The following is a 21,649-nucleotide window of genomic DNA, read 5'->3' as shown; positions in this document are numbered from 1 at the left end:
TGCCCCCTGCTGTTATTCATCTGAAGCGTCAGTGTGGCTGAGTTTGCCTAAATGCTGTTTATCACCATTATAGGAAACTTTGATATTTACTACGCTGAGAAACTCAGATTTATTTAGTATTTTGTTGCATATAATAATGATAAACTTTATTTAAATTAAACTGTTCCTCTCAAAACAAGGTTACAAGATGTTTTACTGCAGCAAACATTAAACACTAAGTCAAAGTCCAAGACAAACATTTAGAATAAAACTTAAATAAGTTAAATATGATTTAAATAGGAACAATTATTTTATATTTAAAAGTTTATGACAGAGGAACAATCATTTTAAAACTGGGATATATTACATTCAGAGAACTTAGATTCTGATTAACATATCTGTAATGTTTATTTTCAACATATTTCCAAATGTAATTCTCTCCATCTCGTCCTATGTTCTAAAATCCAAATCTTTCAGCTGCACAAACATTCCTCCTCTCCACTGTTCTGAGGAACATATTTATGACCAGAATACATATACTTATACATATATATATATACACTTTAGCATATTTAAGACTTTTTAAGATCTAATCTTCGGGTTTTTAAAAGTTTTTAAGCTTTATAAGACCAGACAGAATTACATTCCTGGGTGAAAACTACAACTTCATGAGCTTCTACAGCACAAAACCCCAAACCTGGTGTGTGTCTGTCTGTGTGTGTGTGTGTGTGTGTGTGTGTGTGTGTGTGTGTGTGTGTGTGTGTGTCTCTGCTGATGCTCCTCCTCTCTCGGGCCTCAGCACACAGCATGTTTGTAGTGGGAATAAAGGAGATTATTGGAGCATGATAATCTGACGGAGAAGTTCGAGGGGCCTCGTCGCTGCAGAGCAACATTCACTTCTCACTCGGGACTTTAATGGACTTTCAGACCAAACGAGCACAAACGGCAGAAATGCATCATATCATCTGTTTTCTTGTTTGTGACTAACGGGGAGAGACTCCACTTTTCAGTTATTGGATAATAGGTCAATATTTGTGTCCCAGTTACGGTCTGACCGCAGGAAGCTGTTGTTCATAGTTTAGTTTGATCATAGACAAGAGATTCAGAAGAGCAACATGAATCGGTCATAATTAGCTCTATTAATGTGTTATTAATCCGTCTCCTCCATCTGACCTCCCAACAGAAAACACTGCTGAGATATTTCCATATTCAATCAAACCATTCAGTCACACAGGAATAAGTCTAAATATGAGCATCATCTGCAAACAGTGATGCTCATCATCAGTTATTTCACATGTATCTTTATTGTTCTCTATAGTCTCGGCCAACGCTTCAAAACTAACAGCAAATAAGACAGAGCCGTGAATATCTTTTACTGACTGCTAGCGCCACCATCAGGTCGGACTGTTCCACATGCAGGTTTCAACAAGTCGAAGACCATCATGAATGAGATTTAAGATAAAGTGCGACAGATGTGAAGGAAGAAGAATTACTGACACTTCCCCGTTATTGAAGATCTGTTAAAGAAGCTGAAATGTTGAAGAACAATAAAGATTTTACAAACTTTTCATGATGCCAAAACAATTCTCTAGGAAAGAAGTGCAACCAAATTAGTATTAAATGAGCATTTACTTAAACATATTTAAGACTTTTTAACAAACTTAATACTTTTGAAGGCATATCATTTAGATTATTGAAATTCAAATGAATGAAATTTGGATTTAAGACTTTTTAAGACCTGGTACCAGCGTCACCTTTTGTAATTATCAGGAACTGTCATCACTAATGTGATTATTTTGCAGGTTTATGAACTGAGATTTATTTCTAATCCATCTGTTGCTTTAATCTCACAGATTTTAAAAACAAATAACTTCTCCCCATGAAAAAATGAAATGATCCGCAATAAAAACAGCGTTAAAAATTATAATATTAAATAAAGTCTGTCAGTGAATTTACTTTGACTCTTCCTCGAATGTGTGAATGTCTTTAGAGCCCTTCACTGGCTCAGTGCGCTGGTTCACTGGCGATCTGTTCAGTACTGGGTTTGTGCGTCAGGACTCGGGAAACAACTGAAGGTCACCCTGAAGCAGCCATGACACCGCGCTGGGTATTCTGCCTCTGAGAGGAGTGAATGAATGTTAAGCCCCCCTCCTCCTCTTCCTCCCCCTCCTCCCCCTCCTCCCCTCTCTCTTTAGCCCAGCGGCGGAGAGACAGTACAGGGAGGTCGTTCTTTTCATTCATGCACTCCGTGACCCCTGGCTACAGCCTGCAGAAGATGGCTCCGGGGGGTTATGGGCCCGGACACACAGGCATCAAGGAGGGAAGTCCTGAATCACAGCAGTTCCGTTGGAAAAGAGAGGAACGTCACAGGGGTCGCACGTCATCGAGTCAGCAGACGATTTCACACAGAGCGCCGTGACGTAGCCGAGCTGCAGGGGGAGGGGGTCGTCTCCATGTGAGGCAACGCTGAGATCTGTTGCATCAGGTCTCATTGGACATTCAAAAGGATCATGATGTGATGAAATTCATTCATTAATATCTGTTGACAAGCAGATTTTAGTTTTTATGTTTTCACTGCTTCTCGCCCGTTAGCATCAGACAAAAACACTGATTTTCTTGAAACTTGGTGGAAGGACGGGGACGTGAGCAGAACGACATGTCAGAGGAAATCCTTTCACGGGTCTCGACGATTTCTATCCTTGGAAAGACTTCCTGAAATCCACCTTTTTGACTTGTAGCTGCAAATGCATCAACACAATGACTGCTGGGTGCCGTGGTGATCATCTTCAATAATATCAAGAATAACCTCCGTGCGCAGTGACTTTATAGTTGTGACATCACAAAACTACAGACGTGTTGATGGCTCATTTTAATGTGTGTGTGGGTTTTAAGCTACGTGATGCCTACATTTCCTTGGGAATCAATAAAGTATCCATCTATCTCTCTATCTCTCTATCCATCCATCCATACATCTATCTATCTATCTATCTCTTATCCATCCATCCATCCATCCATCTATCTATCTATCCATCCATCTATCTATCCATCCATCTATCTATCTATCCATCCATCCATCTATATATCTCTCTATCTCTCTATCCATCCATCTATCTATCTATCCATCTATCCATCCATCTATCTATCCATCCATCTATATATCTCTCTATCCATCTATCTATCTATCTATCCATCCATCCATCCATCCATCTATCTATCTATCCATCTATCCATCCATCTATCTATCTATCCATTTCTCTATCCATCCATCTATCTATCTATCCATCCATCCATCCATCCATCTATCTCTCTATCTCTCTATCCATCCATCTATCTATCCATCCATCTATCTATCTATCTATCCATCTATCCATCCATCCATATATCTCTCTATCTCTCTATCTATACATCTATCTATCTATCCATCCATCTATCCATCTATCCATCTATTCATCCATCTATCTATCCATCCATCTATATATCTCTCTATCTCTCTATCCATCCATCTATCCATCTATTCATCCATCCATCTATCCATCTATCCATCCATCCATCTATCTCTCCATCCATCCATCCATCTATCTCTCTATCCATCTATCTATCTATCCATCCATCTATCTCTCCATCCATCCATCCCTCCATCTATCTAATAATGGCTGTGTACATTTCTCTGTGGTTTGATTGCGTTACTTTCCCTTTGTTTTTATATATATCACCGAGTTATGGAACCTTTAACTCCAGCCCTGCAGGTCCCTTTACTGTATTGGAGGCTCTTTTGTGGGATTTGAACCAAGGACCCGTCGACAAGAATCACACACCTAAAAAAAGATTGTGAAGAAAAAATGTGATCAGATGTTTTTTCCAGTTTTCTTTTTGCTTTAGTGATGTTATCACCTTTGCCAACGAGGTTCTGTTTTCACCTCTGTCCGTTTGTTGGCTGGTTGATGTGTACGTGTGTTTTTAATATAAGATATAATATTAGATATAAACAGAGTTTGGTGGAAGGATAAAGTATCCATTACATTCTGGTGTGGACCCAGATCAGGGAAATGTTTTGTGCCTTTCTATGACTTTTATGAATATTGAAAAGAGACTTCTCCATCTTCCCGAGGTCCGGAGTGAATATGAATGCCCAGATATTTCTAATAAGAGGTTTAAATGTTATGATTTTAAAGCAGATACTGTGAGTTGTGGTGTGAAAGTCGCCCTCACGTCCTGCTGAGAGGATTGCGACACTGTGACAGGAGATAAGAAACCGTCAGTCACGAGTCGGCTTCTCTAACGCGTGTCACAGTTTGCATGTGATGCTGCGACGCTGCAGGAGTGTGATGCAGCGGGAAGAGAGGGGGATGACATCATCATGTGGCGGCCCTGCCCCGCTGCACGTCCACCTCTGGGTGCCATGGCAACGTGTGGGACGTGGTGGCCGGCTGAGGAACGTCTCTGGTTGCCTGTGCCGATGGCCGCCTGCAGGTTATCATGCAGGAGCACCTTCCTCCCTCAGCTCAGACCACCCCTCCCTCCCTCCCTCTCTCTCCCCCCCTCCCTCGCTGCTGTGGGAGAAGCCCCCTCCTCTCACCCACCCCTCCTCTCCTTCACGTCCCCTGCTCGGCCAATCAGAGTGCTCGGTGGGGGCAGGGTATAACAGAACCACCACTCCAGTGCAGAGCTGCTGCATCTCCCCAGAGCTAACAGGGAGCCAGCAGCTCAGAGGGAGGAGACACACACAAACCCAGCCTCTGTGTGTGCTTGTGGGTTTCAGTGTGTGTGTTCGTGCTGTGTGTGGGTGGGTGTGTGTGTGTGTGTGTGTGTGAGATAGGGGCTGTGAGTGTGTGCCCGTCGCAGACTAGCAGGCACGACCACTGCTGCACTCCTGTTCCACCAGACCTTTTCCCTTTAACCTTGCCTTGTCACGGCGCTCGGCCGCGGCCTGCTTCCTCCTCCGCGTCAGGATAAAGAGGGATCACTGTGGGGGGACGGCAGCCTTCCTCTCCCTCCTCCTCCACTCTCTCACCGCCTCCTAGTCGCTGACAGCTCCTGGCGGACGTGCAGCCAAGATGATAGCCGCTCAGCTTCTGGCCTACTACTTCACCGAGTTGAAGGATGATCAGCTCAAGAAGGTGAGTGCGAGAGGCTGCGGTGCCTTCGTGTTGGAGAGGAATGTGCGATGTGACGGCGGCCGGGTGGGCGGACATGGACGCCGGTTAACATGGCAGCATGTACATGAGGCTGTGGGGCGTATCAGGCTGGGGGAGGAGGGGGGGGGATTTGGGAAGTGGAGGGAGGCCATGATGAACTCTACCGGGGATTTGATTGTGTTTTAGTTTGTTCAGGTGGGTTCACAGTGTTGGACATGGTGTCCTTGACGAGGGCTGTGGTCGAGCGGCGGTGGCGACGTGCTGCAGACAGACTCTCGCCATCGAGTGTTTCCGGAGCGTCGGTTGCCAGGGCGTCAGAAGCAGACAGGTGTCTGTGAGCGGCTGCTGGGGAAAGTCGTCCCTCCCTCCCTCACCTGCTGCTTCCTCCGCTCCCTCCTTCTTACCCTGCTCTCTCCTCTTCCCTCTCTCCCCTCGTTCCTCCTCGTCATTCTGTTATGTCTGCGGGGGCAAAGGCGTGAAATTCATCAGCAGAGAAATGTGAGCTGACACTGACCTGAGGATGAGTAGAAACCAGCCACCGGATTGGATGAGAGAGCAGCAAGATGTTCCCGGGAGGGGGAGTGGGCAGAGGTGGAGGGGGAGTGGAGGGGGAGTGATGTCACGCGTGATGTCACTGTGCAGTATTTGCACGTGCCAATGATGAAGTAGGCCGACGTAGCGTAACCTGACAGTTCTGGTGTGAAAGGATGAAAGTTCACTGAACAGTTAAACCCTGAATAAGACTTAATACTTTCATTATGAGCCTAAATGACCTGAAGAAGAGTGGTGACAGTAAAACACACATTTACAGAACTTTAACCTCTCACACAAAAAGTGGGTTCATCTCCACGAACTGAAAACAGGAAACAATAATGTTTAAGGCAAAGTTTAGGAGAAATTCACATTTAACTATGTTTGATACAAACTGAACACTTGTCCCAGTGTTGCCACAAATACGTCATAATGGCAAAATCACTCAACTTCGAATAAATGTTAGAACTTTACTCAAGAGCGTCTGTATTTAATGTTTATATTATGAACACGTTCTCTATATTTTGTATTTACTTTTATATTCTATTTTATGGCCTATTTTATTATATTTTTATACTCTTTCTCCCTCGTTCTGTAACGAGTGCATCTCCGCGCCGTGGGATCGTTAAAGTTTGTTTTAGAATCCTCGGAACAAGCTGGTAGAGGATGTTAGGGATGTTTCTTGTGCGTATAAAAGAAAGACGTCGAATAACTGAACGATTAAACTGCCTGACCGATGTGTGACGGGTCTTGTTTTCTGCTCATTATTTTTAGGAAATCGTCTCCTACGGTGTTTTTACGACCCTCACGTTACATCTGTTTTTTTCTGAGAGGCTAAAAATAGTGACGCTACACAGAGAGGCCTGATGGGAAACAAGTGTGTGGACAGAATAGGCCGGTGTGCCCCATGGCATGCACTGTGTGATTATGTAACAACAACAGTGAGTGTCCAGAGCAAATCCCCCCCCACCCCCACCCCCAACACACATCCCCTAATTAGATTGCATTAACTGTAATGCAACAATTCAACTGCACAGAGTGGCAGTTTTAGAGCAGCTGATTATTGTGTTGCCACTGGTTTTTTAGACATCATGAAAACATGCTCTGGTTCAGAGGCTCAGAGTCAAGGAAGTGGTCACACAACGCGAGGTGTCCTGGCACAAGGGTCGAACTTTGGGTCGAACATTTCAGGGGAAGAGGTCAAATTCTTACCGAGGAACAATGGCCCAGAAAACACCAACGAGCTGGTGGCCAACGTAGCTGAAGTGAAACTGGGGTGGAAGGAGTTATTCTGTGTTTGTGCTACGAATTAAAAATCGAATGGAGAAAACCAACCACAGTGGAAATGTTTCTGTCAGTGGGACTGTGATTGTTGTCACTGAAGTTAAAGTTTAGTCAGTTTAACCCGTGGCTATTGTCACGAGTTAATCAGTGACACAGCATGAATTTAAACTTGATGTTACCATGGTTACCGGCACCTGCTTTGCACACTGACTTATTATCCTGAGCGCTGCCTAGACAGGAGGGGAATGTCTTCACCTGTGTGTGTCTGTGTGTGTGTGTGTGTGTGTGTGTCTGTGTGTGTTCAAAATAACTAAGAGTTTATCTCCAGATGATAACCTTTTGAAACTCATCCGTCAAGATATCTTTGCAAATAATAAAGAGACAATCTAAAGTTTCTCAGAAAGTTATAAACCCCTCGTCCGGATTTATCTTTAAATCAATTGCTGTCTAAACTGTAAATGAACCGTTTTGAATTGTTTTCAATGTGTAGGTTTGTATTTTTGAACAATCCCCGACTCCCTGTGTTTGTGTCCTCGTCCTGGACCTTAGATCGATAAGTACCTGTACTCCATGCGTTTCTCGGACGAGACGCTGAGGGACGTCATGAACCGGTTCCGCAGGGAGATGGAAAACGGGCTCGGCCGTGACACCAGCACCACCGCCACCGTCAAGATGCTGCCCACCTTCGTCAGGTCCATCCCCGATGGATCAGGTAGAGTTTACATCAAGAGTCTCAGGGAATAAAACGTCTTTCCAACTGGACATTAGTAATAATTTAAGATTCATGAGATATGAGGGAAACATTTGCTTTAACGTGCTTCACGACTTAAAGTATTAAAATTACTTGATTTAGGAGTCGTTGCCAACTTCACTTTTAGACATTACTTGGAAGTTTGCCTCAAAGCACGTAATAAAAACACATTATTCTTAAATAAGACCCTTTAGTGACCGTTGATGATCGCCCCCTGATGGCTGGCTGCAGTATAGCTGATGAACCCTGCCTCCTTCATGTTATTGGATGGGACGTGGACCAAACTAAAAAAATTGTTTCTCAAAGATGGCTTCTGTCATTTCAGGCAGTTCTTATCACAACAATATTTCCCATGATACAGTTTGTCCTTTAACAACAGGACAGGCTCACGTTGAGTTATAAACCGTCTTTAGTCTGAACTGTAAATTGGTTCATTCTGATCTGTTAAAATAAAAAGGGGCTGATGTGTTAACATAAGCCTCTTTGTGCTCTGGACGTGGACTCAGTAGATCTCCATTGTTTCAGCCTCGGGGGCCAAAGGGTTCAAACAACACAATCACATGACGTCTTCGTCTCATAACATACAAACACTGACGGATGAAAACCATCTATAACATTGACGTTACAGGAAAACAAAGTGAATCATGCTTTCGTTTCAGGTTCCTTTAATAATCCGGCGGTTACGGGTCAATAAGGAATTTACTGAGGAAACAAACCAAAAGAAATATGGAATTAATGAGGATTCTGTGTGTAGATACTGTTTTAAATGTCCTCTGTGGAATCAAACCTCCGGTCAGAACAGAGTCACACCGGTCAAAGTCAAGCATGCTGCCATCTTGCCTCGTCCTTGTTAGTAAACAGTGTCCAAACACAGAAATAACATCAAGTGGCTGTCCTACAAGCCGAGGCCCGAACAAGGAGGGGGACGCCGTCACCTTCCAGCCTTCGCTCATATTATAAATAGCTCCAGGTTTCAACTACAACACAATGTCTGAAGGCAGGAGGCAGAGTTGGAGCCACAGGGAAAAAGCTCGATCAGCTGCACCAGAAACGTTCCTCCTCTGTAACCGGAGCTGTGGTTCAGTGACAGATAATCTCATTCCTTTCCCTCTGAGTGAGGACAACGGGTGAAGGAAATCATGGCTGAGCTCTAATGACGTCAGTTCACAGAGCACAGTAAACCTTCCTGTGTACCAGTCTACGAGTAAAAGCTCATAAATGTTAAAAAGACCTGCTCATCTGAGTCTTTCCCTCACAAATCCAGTGTAAATCTCATATTTAAACTTTAGTCCGTTTAGATTTGAGTCTGAAACACAACTGAGAATCCACCGACTCGTCAACGCAACTCAAATCATGTCTGGGGACGTCGGACTCGACATGTAATGAAAACATTGCAGATGATAATTTAAATAAACACTGTGGGAATCCAGTCAATCCATAAATCACATCATCTTTTATTGGGTGAACTCCTCAAAAGATGCAATTCCAGAGGTTTGCCAACGCAACGCTGGAGTAGATTTTCTATTTATATCCACGAGTCGATGGGACTCGACTGCAGGGTCGCGGCGGGACGCGGCTATCACCTGGACACACGCTCTGCACTAAGTCAGTAACACTTGTGTGTGTCGAGCCCGGTCACAGCTCATTCCAGGCAGGTCAAGGGGATAAATAGCACAACGCAGCAAACACTAAAGTCACAGAGTCATGAAATGAAGAACGTTGTTTTGTCGGGAGGACGGATTCTTCCCGACTTGAATCAACACCATAAGGTCACAGGTCAGATCCCACTGCGCAACCGCCCACACGCGTGTTATCGTTTGCATTGTGAGTCATTTCAGATCAGTGTCAGACAAATACAAAATAAGGGTATATAGATAAATTAGGGGGCTTCCCCCTTAATTTTGAAACTGCATTTTCTGTTTAGTCTTAACCAGAATAAAAGGGCCACAGTCCAGACAGGTTAACACTCAGTTTTTAACCAAGACAAAGTCCTGACCGGCACCAGGTTGTGAGTAAATATTTCAGTGGGTGAAATGAAACCAGCTGAATACGTGATGCTGCTTCTCTCGGTGGAGGATCCGTTTACATTCGGGCTTCTTGCCTGGAGCAGCAGACACCTCTGCACCCGGCTGCACGTCCTCTTCACAATAAGAGCTTCAGTGGGAAACGAGCTGAGCTGCTTTCTGCATCTCTCTTTTCAGGCCTCAGGTTCCGACGGGTTCAGATCCTATGATCGACTTCAATCATTCCCGATTTTTATTACACACTCGAGACAGACCTACATTATTCAGACAGACAGCTGTGATCTGCATCCAAATAATGGGAAGAGAGAGAAACTGATGGACTTTTCATTGTGCAGCAATACTTTATATATTTATTTACACGTAACCTCATGTTTGGGAATGACAAGAAATCTTCTGGAATCCTGAAATTAGTGTCGTGAAATTAAAAACACATTTTCTCCTCGTTAGTAAATGTATTGTGATTAGCTACCGGCCCCTTGGGGATTTGAATTCACTTGTCAGATGGCCTCTTGTATCTGGACCTGTATCCTACTGACAGGTGTGTCTCACAGACCCTTTCATAGGAATCTCTACATGTGTCTGTCGTTCTGTCAGAAAAGGGAGACTTCATAGCGCTGGACCTCGGGGGCTCTAACTTTCGGATCCTGCGGGTTAAAGTGACGCGGGACAAGAAGCAGCCGGTTCAGATGGAGAGCCAGGTGTACGAGACCCCTGATGACATCATCCACGGGAGCGGGACTCAGGTGAGCACACGACCTCTAGTTTGACCTCTGCCAAGGAGGTGAAGCCCCTCCCACCTGTGAGCAGGATCGCACACAAACTAATTAACGGATTTCCACAAAACTTGGTGCCAAACATGAGCCAATTAATTAATGGTCATTTTCACCAATTTCCCAAAGGAATCATTCAAGCATCTTGAAAAATAAAAATAAATAAATCAGGTACATTTAGGAGATTTGCTTTAATTGGACTTTTGGACCCTGGTGGAGGGACAAGGTCCACTGAGGGACAAGGTCCACTGAGGGACATTCTAGTTAAATTTACCCTGAACTTTCCAGCCTTGTATTTTAAACCTCAGGGTTCAACTTTCTTTGATTTTTCCTAAACAGACAAAAACAAAATCGATGGCTGTTGCTAAAAACAAGCACCAGACTGTGTTGAACATGTCCTGGTGTTGTAATCCCTTTTATCAACAAAGCCCGACCCGGGTCAGACGGTGGATTGTTTCTACTCAGAGCGCGGCCGCACTGAAGGTCAGGCCGCAGATCACTTTGTGTAAAACTACCTCCGCAGTAACGCTGAGAGCAAAGAGCGCGACGTCAGAGCGAGCGCTGACCTACACTGAACCTGCAGAGAACAGCTGGCGGTCGCATTGTAACACGATCACCAAAACATGGACGCCCGGTCCGTGGCTGCGCGATTGGTCCAGAGCAGGACGGAGACGCAGACAGAACAGGACAGATGCTGTTTAGTGAAATGTGGACGGGGCAGCTGCTCAGAAATGTAACGTGATATATGAACAGGTTTGTTAACAAAGTGGCTCAGATGAACGGGGTGATTTTAGATAAATATAACAGAATACGCTAGTCACAAAGAATGGTTTTAGAGAAGTGCTCAGAAAACATGAACTGCACACCCGGACATTTTCCTGAAAGTGTCCTAACAGCCCCCCCCCCGGTGTAAAATGTCCAGAAAATGTCAGAGTGAGTCCATGTGAGAAAACAGCAGGAAAATACCTCGATAATTCAAACTGAAAGATAACAAATATCTCAGGATGGAAAAGAGGAGCCGTACTAATTAAATTTCTGAAAACAGCTTAAAGAAATCAAGTTGATCACATGATGTTCGTAAAGCTTGTCAATCAATCATGTCCAGACTTTTGAATCCGTCATTCTCTCTTACTCTTACGTCAACTGACTGCTGATGCTTTCTGAATGAAAGTCGGGGTGATGATGAAGTAGTGAGTGTGCGGTGCATGTGAGACAAAGTCTTATATTAATAGTAAAGTGTCTAATGTTTGTTAGTTCCACCGTCTCGTTATATATATATTTAACACAGCTGTTTAAATGTCCTCTGTTCGCAGCTCTTTGGTCACGTCGCAGATTGCCTGGCTGATTTCATGGAGAAGCAGAAAATCAAGGACAAAAAGCTTCCTGTCGGACTGACCTTCTCTTTCCCCTGCGCCCAAAGCAAACTGGACGAGGTAAACATGTATATAACGTGTTGTGTATTTCCTCCAGACCATGACAGATACTCCTCAGTTTTCATTTCTCTAAACGTGCCCTGAAAAGCGGCCAAATGTCCTTTTTGATGATGCAGATAGAAAAACCTTTAAGTCTGGTCTCTTATGAAACCAATTGTTTTACAGGCGGTCTTAGTGACATGGACGAAGAAGTTTAAAGCCAGTGGCGTTGAAGGAATGGACGTTGTGAAGCTTCTGAACAAGGCCATCAAGAAACGAGGGGTGAGGGTTTTATCCTATTCAACTATTCTACAGATTAGTTTGTCCCATGATGGAACAGTTGTGGTGGAAGAGACCAAACAAAGCTGCAATTTGGGGTTTTGTCTGGACAAATCCTGTTTTTTTTCCCAGGACTGTGACGCCGACATCATGGCGGTGGTTAACGACACGACCGGCACCATGATGACCTGCGGATTTGACGACCAGCGCTGTGAAGTGGGCATCATTATAGGTGAGGACAGTCGATCCCACAAACTGATGTGACAACACGTCATTGCGGTTCGTCAGTGAGAAACGTACTTTCTCACGAGATCTAAAAACCTTAAAACAAGCTTGTCAAAGCACCGTGAGCACAGTTCTACATGTGAGGGCGCCAAACGTATCATAACCTGACTGGCATTGTTGAGTCAATACCCTCAACCTCCTCCAGAGAGCACAAGTCATGTGAATCACACGGCTCTGCCTCCATTCAGGGACGGGAACCAACGCCTGCTACATGGAGGAGCTGCGTCACATTGACCTGGTGGAGGGAGACGAAGGCCGGATGTGCATCAACACCGAGTGGGGGGCCTTCGGGGACGACGGGTCCCTGGAGGACATTCGCACAGAGTTTGACCGCGAGATCGACAGAGGTTCCATCAACCCAGGGAAGCAGCTGTAAGAATTCTCCTTTGAAAACTCAAGTTTTAGTTTTTAGCAGAAATCTTTTCTGCAGGAAATCTGGATGTTGACATGTTTCTGATCAGCCACATCAGCACATTTTGACAAAGTGGTCTACTTGAATTCGTGGGGATGCTGTTGTTGTCTTAATGTGTAACGAGCATGTTTTCTTTTACACACTATTCTAGAAAAGATCGATTTTTGTTCCTGAAGCGCAACCACATTGTTATGTAACAGAAAAAGAGTTCCACAGGCCTCCTGTCCGTGATGCATCAGCTGACACAAACCGGTTCCTTCCCTGTGCTCAGGTTCGAGAAGATGGCCAGTGGGATGTACATGGGAGAGCTGGTCCGACTCATTCTGGTCAAGATGGCCAAAGAGGGCCTGCTGTTCGAGGGACGGATAACCCCCGAGCTCCTGACCAAAGGGAAGATCGAGACCAAACACGTCTCTGCCATCGAAAAGTGAGTGAGCAGAACGACTCAGTCCTGCAGGTGCATGGACGGCATTCTTAATAATGACGAATCCCTCTGATTTTAGGACTAAGGAAGGACTGAAGAAGTGCATGGAAATCCTGACGAGGCTCGGGGTGGAGCCGTCGGATGAAGACTGCCTGGCCGTGCAGCACGTGTGCACCATCGTGTCTTTCCGTTCGGCAAATCTAATTGCATCCACACTGGGAGGCATCCTCTCTCGCCTAAAGGAAAACAAAGGAGTCGCTCGCCTGCGCACCACCGTGGGCATCGACGGGTCCCTGTACAAGATGCACCCGCAGTGAGTACTGCTTCATGCAGGAGGCCGAGGGAGAGTTAAACACAGAAGTGATGCTCCCATGATGCAGCGTCTTCATGTTTGACGTTCAAGACCAACAAAGCGAGAATTAAACGGCAAATACAGAGGTTGGAAATCACAGCAAGGAAATAGATCAGATAAATCCTTCAAACTAGATCATCTGATGAATAGAGGAGTTTTAAATAATATCTCCAAACTCACTTCTGTTTTTAATTTAGGTTCATTTATAAAACCCAAGTGATTTGCTGATTATTCAGCTTCAATTGAATCTCAGTAAAATCAAATCATGACCTTATTTTACAAGAGTAATGATTCTGAACAAAAACTGACATTTACTTCTTTAGGTTTTGTATCTGGACTCAAACAATAAAGCATAATTTAATGGACAACACTGAAATACGGGTCATTGATGAGATTACATGAGATTATGCCATATTATGATGACATAAATCCAGATTAATATCAAGGTCAATGACTTCAAAGACATCGACCGGCTCCATTCAGTCATGTGCTGGATTTTACATTCAAGAATATGTCGGATAAATCTTTTCTGTGAAGTTCTGTACGAGTTTGTCTTCATATAAAACTAAGATAAATCAATGGAGGTGAGAAACAGAGTTAATAAAATCCTCTCAAATACTGCACAGCATCTTCCCCCTGTCAAAGAGTCTGTGACGGTTTGGATTCGGTTACATAAGTGACGCCTCTCTCTTGACTGTGGATGTCTGCTGCTCTCTGCACAGATACGCTCGCCGCCTGCACAAGACGGTGCGTCGCTTGGTCCCGGACTCAGACGTGCGCTTCCTGCTGTCTGAGAGTGGGAGTGCGAAGGGTGCTGCCATGGTAACGGCGGTGGCGTACAGGCTGACGGAGCAGTCGCGCCAGATCCAGCAGACGTTGGCGGAGTTCCGGCTGAGCAAAGCGCAGCTGTTGGAGGTGAAGAAACGCATGAGGGCCGAGATCGAGAGAGGCCTGAAGAAGGACAGCCACAAGGAGGCTGCCGTCAAAATGCTGCCCACCTTTGTCCGAACTACACCGGATGGATCAGGTGATTAGAGAGAGCGACCGGTTTTTTTACATCCTTCAAAGATGAAGTGGATATTACTCTAGTAAAAATACCATTTACTGGCTTTACGTCACAGAGTAGAAGCTACGTGAAGAACGCAGGGGAAAGTATTTGTAACGTCAACAAGTCACTTTAATGGGATTCGAGACATTGCTGCGGTTTATTGATCAGATCTGTCGAGTTCTCGTTAACATGCGACTGTGAAAGAAAGATGGACGACATGAGGGCTTCCCAAAAGTCCATCAGTCTCACTGGGCCCCCTGGTGGCTGGCTGCAGTATAGGCCATAAATAAGCCTCCTGATGCGGACTGAGATTTAATGATTGACAGCTGACTTGTGATTGGTCGAGCGTGAGTAGCGTTAGAATCTCACACCTCCCGATGGCGCTGTGTAGACTTTGGCTCAGAACTCGTAAAATGACAGAGTTCGTGGGGGGAGGTGGAGACGTGTCGTCCATCTTGATTTACACTATGACCAGGAGGCAGAGCGGGTCACTCACTAACGGGAAGGTCGGTGATTCGATCCTCTGCTTTTCCAGTCTGCACGTAGAAGTGTCCTTGATGCTGAACCCCATATTGTCCATCAGTCCATGAAGACCAGAAAAGCAGTACTTATAAGCAGTTCTTCCATTTACATCAGGTTTCAATGTCTCACATCAACAAAGTGCTAAACAACTCGAACTGAACGTGTCGTCCTGTGTTCGAGTCACCGGAGGCTTTACCACTTGGCAGTTTTCCAACATTCAAGACGAGACAAGACGCAGACGAAGCAAGAACAAGAGAATCCGGCTCCTCTGCATTATTTAAAAAAGATCCACAGTCCGCCCCCGTCACGCCATCATCAGATTAACCCTCCATTGCTTATGGTTTACAACTAATGACAGTGGAGAGGATTAACGTCACAGACCAGTTCAGACAAGAACATGACCATTTAAATCCAAGAGGAAATGCCTCGTATTTTTATTAACAAAGCTTTAAACGTTCCTGCTGTAATGAAAACCTGCGAATCATTATTAACTTTTGATGTTCAACTCCTGTGTTTTACATTTCAAAGTTAAAAAGTCGACTCCCTGGCAACAGATTAAGATCTGCTGCTTCTCAGGCTAACGAGAACGTTCTTGTAAACACAGAGAACGGAGATTTCCTCGCTCTGGACCTCGGAGGGACAAACTTCCGTGTGCTTCTGGTGAAGATTCGCAGCGGGAAGAGACGGTCGGTGGAGATGCACAACAAAATCTACGCGATTCCCATAGAGGTCATGCAGGGAACTGGAGAAGAGGTAATGAGGATTTCTCACGTAAAATCGTCTTTTCGGCTTGGAAATAGATTTAATTCCGTGCTTTCCTTTTTTGACGTCGATTTATTCCCATTTCTATTCACTATAAACCACATTTGGAGGATGCATCTATCTACGAGGGTGTGTTTGTGGAGTTTGACAAGTGGAAACCAACACGTTTCTCACCATAGAAACCAAAGTATGAGCAAAGCAAACCATATCTCTACGTTTGTTAACCGCTAACAGCATCTCTCTCTTTCCAGCTCTTTGACCACATTGTGCACTGCATCTCCGACTTCCTGGACTACATGGGAATGAAAAGTGCTCGACTGCCGCTCGGCTTCACCTTCTCCTTCCCCTGCCATCAGACCAGCTTGGACGCAGTATGTTCTCCACAGATTGCCCTTCCATGATTTAGTCAGGACGAGCCGTTCTGCAGACGATTATCGCGTGTCGTGCTTTTGGCAAAGAGTTTATTTCAACGCTGTAGATTTTGTCCTCAGTGAGACTTGTATGCTCTGCAGGGGATTCTCGTAACCTGGACCAAAGGCTTCAAGGCCACAGACTGCGAGGGCGAGGACGTGGTGGAGCTTCTCCGGGACGCAATCAAGAGGAAAGAGGTAATGTGAGACTTGTATTAGAACTGCAGCAACACAGACAACAGCACAGTGTGCCCACGGCCTTCATGATGTTCACTGTGACGTTAACGTGCTGCCACAGTAAAACAATTATTCCCACTGAGAAAGAAACTGTTTTTTAAAAGTCTTTAAAAGGAACAATATTAAATAATTAAAGCTTTTACCATTTTCCTGCTCATTAAAATTAATATCTGCTGCTTTGCTGATGCAGTTCTCATATCAAATCATCTTTAACCGTGTTCATCGATGTTATTAAGTGATTTCAGATCCTAAGTGCTTTGACTTGGTGCCGTCCGCTCACTGTGTTTCTACTGCAGAGAGCTACTGGTTCATTTTGATAAAGTAGAGAAATTAAACTGCTCAGGAACAATCGTAAATAATGTGGCGATGCAAAATGAAACGTTTAATAGAGCAACATCGTATTGGGTGTCTGCAGGTTAAAGTTAAAGTTAAAGTTTTTAAGACGATGATGAATGATATTTAAGACCTTTGTCAAGTAAGACAGATATGAAGATTACTGAAGAATACATAACTAAAGATAAGGTGAAGTAGTCCAAATTAACTTTTCATATTCAAATGTGATCATTTTGAGATTCTTACATTGATTTCACACTTTTAGATGGAGAACCCAGTAAGTATTAAGTGACTGTAAATCAGTAGCTGGCAGGTAAAGCATTGAGGACCTGGAGCCGTGTGTGGTTATTGTGGCAAACAGCATGTGTTGTAACACTGGGAAGCTTCTCTCAGAGGAAGAGTGTGTCTTTGAGTGTCTGCTCGTTTCGACCGAGACTCACCACAGTGATGACAAACATGATCCTGTGTATTCTGTGAGTGTGGCGGAGCTCGTGACACAGCTTGTGTATTTGTTATGGATTCAGCCTGTGGAGGAATGTGAGTGAAGCGCATGCTGCTCCGTGTGGTCAGATATTAATCTCTCTGTCAACACGCCCCTTCCAATTGTCGGACAGAGAACATGGAATTAAAATTGCTGTAATGCACAATGGAAACATGAATAAAGGATTTAAGTAATAATCTGATATTTTGTGCCTTGCAGATAAAGAGAAATAAAACAAACCGCGTCTCTGCTGGATTATAACACAAAGCATGAATCATGAATCGTGAGATTGGTGGAAACACGTATATGTTGTTTCATCGTCCCTCGCAATGACACCAGTTTTTCTTGTGTTGTTTGTATTTTAGGAGTTTGAGCTGGATGTGGTTGCCATAGTGAACGACACAGTGGGGACGATGATGACTTGTGCATACGAGGAACCCACTTGTGAGGTGGGACTGATCGCAGGTGAGTTTTAAACAACTGCTTCTTGAATCGAAAGCTGTTTCCACACATGGACTCTAGAGAAGTTTCTGTACTTCATGTGTTGAAAGTGTCAGTTCAGTGTGGAGGTTGATGGACTGTTTGCCGCGTGTGTCCTCTCAGGGACCGGCAGTAACGCCTGTTACATGGAGGAGATGAAGAACATCGAGACAGTGGACGGAAATGAGGGGCGCATGTGCGTCAACATGGAGTGGGGGGCGTTCGGAGACAACGGCTGTCTGGATGACATCAGGACGCAGTACGACCAGGCGGTGGACGAGAACTCACTCAACGAAGGCAAACAAAGGTCAAGAGGTTTTAAATGTTAAAGTATATCTTAGTATTTGAACACTTCTACTGTCCATGTTGAACAGGTCGTAGCAGTTCTGTAAAAACAATCATCCTCCCAACTCTTTGAATTTCTTTAACGGGTTTTCTGTCAATCTTGCAGCGATCTAAAGATTTGTCTCCTTGTCTTTTATGGCCAGATATGAGAAGATGTGCAGCGGCATGTACCTGGGAGAGATCGTCAGGCAGATTTTGATCGATTTGACCAAGCGTGGCTTCCTCTTCCGGGGACAAATCTCAGAGACGCTGAAGACCACGGGCATCTTCGAGACAAAGTTCCTGTCGCAGATAGAGAGGTGAGTCGCACCGGTTATCTCGAGGCAGACAAATCAAGACTATGTCGAGTATTTCAAGGTAAAAACCAAACTATAATGAGGACGTATAAGAAAGGAAGCACTTCTAAACTTTATAAAAACCTGTGCAGGACACAAGTGATGAAAACCAGAAGACGAGAATGTCTCAGTTAATGCTCCCGGGACAGACTCTTTTTCACACTGTTCCAGAAACATTACCTTCCAGGGACGTGGGAGGTAAAATAATTTCATGGGAGCTTTAACTTGTCTGCAGAGATTCTCGTCTTCTTAAAACCAAACTTTTTGTAGCACTCTGTCAGTTGCGGTATATATATATATATTTTCTCATTTTAAGCCAAAGAAAGTTGTATTAAAGTGAACGCACCACATCTCTGCTGGTTTTATCCTTTAACCACTGTTGGATATGAAACATGTGAAACGTTAAATATCTGCTCGTATCTGTTTATACACAATCTATGGTGAAAACACGCCAAACAGCTGCTATGATTGAGAGGATAACTGCATGAAAGCGTGTGCTTAAGCAGCATTGTTCACAGAAAAGTAGCATCTAGAGGGATAACACACCCATGAATGAGAGGAGGGGGGGGCGACGCACTGTGACGACTTAGTTTATACACCGTCTAAGCCCACCTTGGCCTCTGGGAACAGCTGTGAGGTATCCGGTGACTTTACTGCTGTCGGCTGACCTCTGACTCGCTCTCCCCCTCGTGCTCCACAGCGATCGTCTGGCGCTGCTGCAGGTCAGGGCCATCCTGCAGCAGCTGGGGCTCGACAGCACCTGTGATGACAGTATTATCGTGAAAGAGGTGTGTGGCACCGTGTCCCGCCGCGCGGCTCAGATCTGTGGAGCCGGGATGGCTGCCGTGGTGGACAAGATCCGTGAGAACAGAGGCCTGGACCACCTGGACATCACCGTGGGCGTGGACGGCACGCTCTACAAGCTGCACCCACAGTAAGACACAGGAACATCGTAATGCATCCTTTTTATGTCCTTGTGTCAATCAATCGTTTGAATCACATTTTATAATAATTTTTTCACACAGACAAAAGACATTTAAAGGAGACGTATAGTTGTTCAGTGTTTCTTTCCACTGGTGCGTTATGTGGGCTTCTTTTGAGAATGTAAAACCTTGAAGTCTAGAAACCCTCGACAGCAGAGTCCCAGAGTCGTGATGAGGAGAGTTGACCGACAAGGTTGATGAGGATTTGGTGTTAAAAGATAATTAAAACGTCTATAAAAAGGTTTAAATCTTCAAACACCCAATTTCAGTGGTCAGAAATCTGAGAGCAGAGAAGAACCAAAGCTGGAGCAAAGGAAATGTGTCCAAGCAGCAGCCAACGTGAGTGCAAGTGCAGTTTGAGCACAAGCAGGAGCTGCTGGAGTGCTCGCGCAGGGTTTTAAGTGAAAGCATTACAAAATCTTAACAGTCAGTCCGTACGTCCTGCTCTCCAGCTGAAGGACCACACATGGAAGCAAAGAACTCCCATAATAATCTATATTCACACAACAGAACCACTACAGCTCTGGGTTTCCCGTCAACCACTTTTAAAGTATACTTTCACAAAGACATCTTAAGGCTAAGATCCTGGTTCTACTGTGAATCAAGTAGTAGCACCTCATCGAGTGGACTCATTGAGGTAAGATTAATATGTTGATGTGTTCGCTGGACAACTGCAGTAACACAACTCTCCAGATGAGGTCAAACTTCATCGTCCTGAATGGACTCATCCTCGCTCTGCTGCTCGTCCTCGTTCTAGCCCTGGACTGACAGAGCATCTTTTATTTCTTTCAGCTCAGTAGCGAGCTGCCTCCTAACCACAGTTTCCTGTCGCCCTCTTCCCCTCAGTTTCTCACGCATCTTCCAGCAGTCGGTGAAGGAACTCGCCCCCAAATGTGACGTCACCTTCCTGCTATCCGAGGACGGCAGCGGCAAGGGGGCCGCCCTCATCACCGCCGTGGGCTGCCGCCAGAGAGAGCTGGAGGCGCAGCAGCACTGAGGAGCTCCGCCACGTTTGTCCTTGAGATCTACCTGCTGCTCCACCGTGACCTTCACCCCCCCCCCGCACAGCCCAACTCCATCTGCCCTTGGCAGCCGTGACTCCACCTCTGCCCCCTCTGCCCCCTGGCCCACCACCACCACAGCCACAGAGACATGCTGCATGCGTAGGGAATTAAAACTGAGTATCTAAATATTTATTTATACAGCACCAGAGGTTTTTATTATTTCCATGTTTGTACATTTTCCTCAATAGCTTGTCGATAATCTGATAAATCTAAACTCCTTAGCTGTGCAATATTTGTGTATTGCTAATTTTATTTTTATATGGAGGCAAATATATAATTGTATTTATATAACTGAGGCCACTTTGAATCCCAGAGGTCATTAGGATTTTGCACCATAGACAAAATGTCTGCACTTTTTATATGAGGGTTACAACCGCAGCATTTTGATGTAACTTCGGAATGAAGGACGTCCTTCTCCCTGAATGATGAAACTCCGCTGGTGCAGAGAACCAGCTCCAAACACAAGGGCTCGCCGCAAAGGGTTGAATGCAAGAGTCACGGCTGTTAAAACCATCCTCATCCCGCGACACGCTCACACTACGTGCTAGGCTACTAACCCCTCTTTGTGTAACTGTCAGTGTAACTCACATATTAACGTATTCCAGCTGCACCGTTCCATTTATTCCTCAAGAGCTGAAGAAAAAGCCCCGGCGAAAGAAAGTGTATCCTGTTGCTATTTGTGAACTACTATACTTTTGGTGTTGTGATGAATCCCCACTTCTACTCATTGTTTGTGCAAAGAATAAATGTATATTGGGCCAAGAGAAAAAGTGTGGACAGTACGAGCGCTTCTGTGTGTATTTGTGCCGAGTGTGTCTCCTGTAACGACCTGTAGCTTTCAATGTCCACAGCTCTGTCAAGACTGCATGCCTTACATTAAGACGAAAGGAGAGTGCTGAGATATTTCCTCTTTTTATTTTTATTTTTTACATCAATATAGATTTGTGAACAACACGGTGAAAAGTGAATTCATTAAATTATATTTTGTCGTGGAGTAAATCCTGGTGTCTC

The 21,649-nt window shown here is 44.8% G+C and overlaps 1 protein-coding gene across 2 annotated transcripts; it reads left to right on the top strand.

Annotated features, from left to right (window-relative positions):
* Positions 1 to 4,643: 4,643 nt before the first annotated feature.
* On the top strand, positions 4,644 to 21,637 carry LOC118098368 (hexokinase-1). Of its 2 annotated transcripts, XM_035142097.2 has the most exons (19): positions 4,644 to 5,096; positions 7,479 to 7,641; positions 10,299 to 10,447; positions 11,788 to 11,907; positions 12,073 to 12,168; positions 12,298 to 12,397; positions 12,639 to 12,822; positions 13,134 to 13,289; positions 13,366 to 13,599; positions 14,361 to 14,665; positions 15,813 to 15,961; positions 16,222 to 16,341; positions 16,483 to 16,578; positions 17,216 to 17,227; positions 17,797 to 17,896; positions 18,035 to 18,218; positions 18,400 to 18,555; positions 19,292 to 19,525; positions 20,421 to 21,637. In XM_035142097.2, exons 1-19 carry the CDS (start codon positions 5,034 to 5,036, stop codon positions 20,569 to 20,571), a joined length of 2,772 nt encoding a protein of 923 aa, XP_034997988.1. In that variant the 5' UTR covers positions 4,644 to 5,033; the 3' UTR covers positions 20,572 to 21,637. The 2 variants fall into 2 exon arrangements, with proteins under 2 accessions (XP_034997988.1, XP_034997999.1); XM_035142108.2 differs by lacking the exon at positions 17,216 to 17,227.
* Positions 21,638 to 21,649: the final 12 nt, after the last annotated feature.

The sequence above is a fragment of the Hippoglossus stenolepis genome, chromosome 2 (assembly GCF_022539355.2).
Source record: "Hippoglossus stenolepis isolate QCI-W04-F060 chromosome 2, HSTE1.2, whole genome shotgun sequence".
In the NCBI taxonomy this organism is placed as follows: Eukaryota; Metazoa; Chordata; class Actinopteri; order Pleuronectiformes; family Pleuronectidae; genus Hippoglossus; species Hippoglossus stenolepis.
This window is presented reverse-complemented; position numbering and strand designations above follow the sequence as displayed.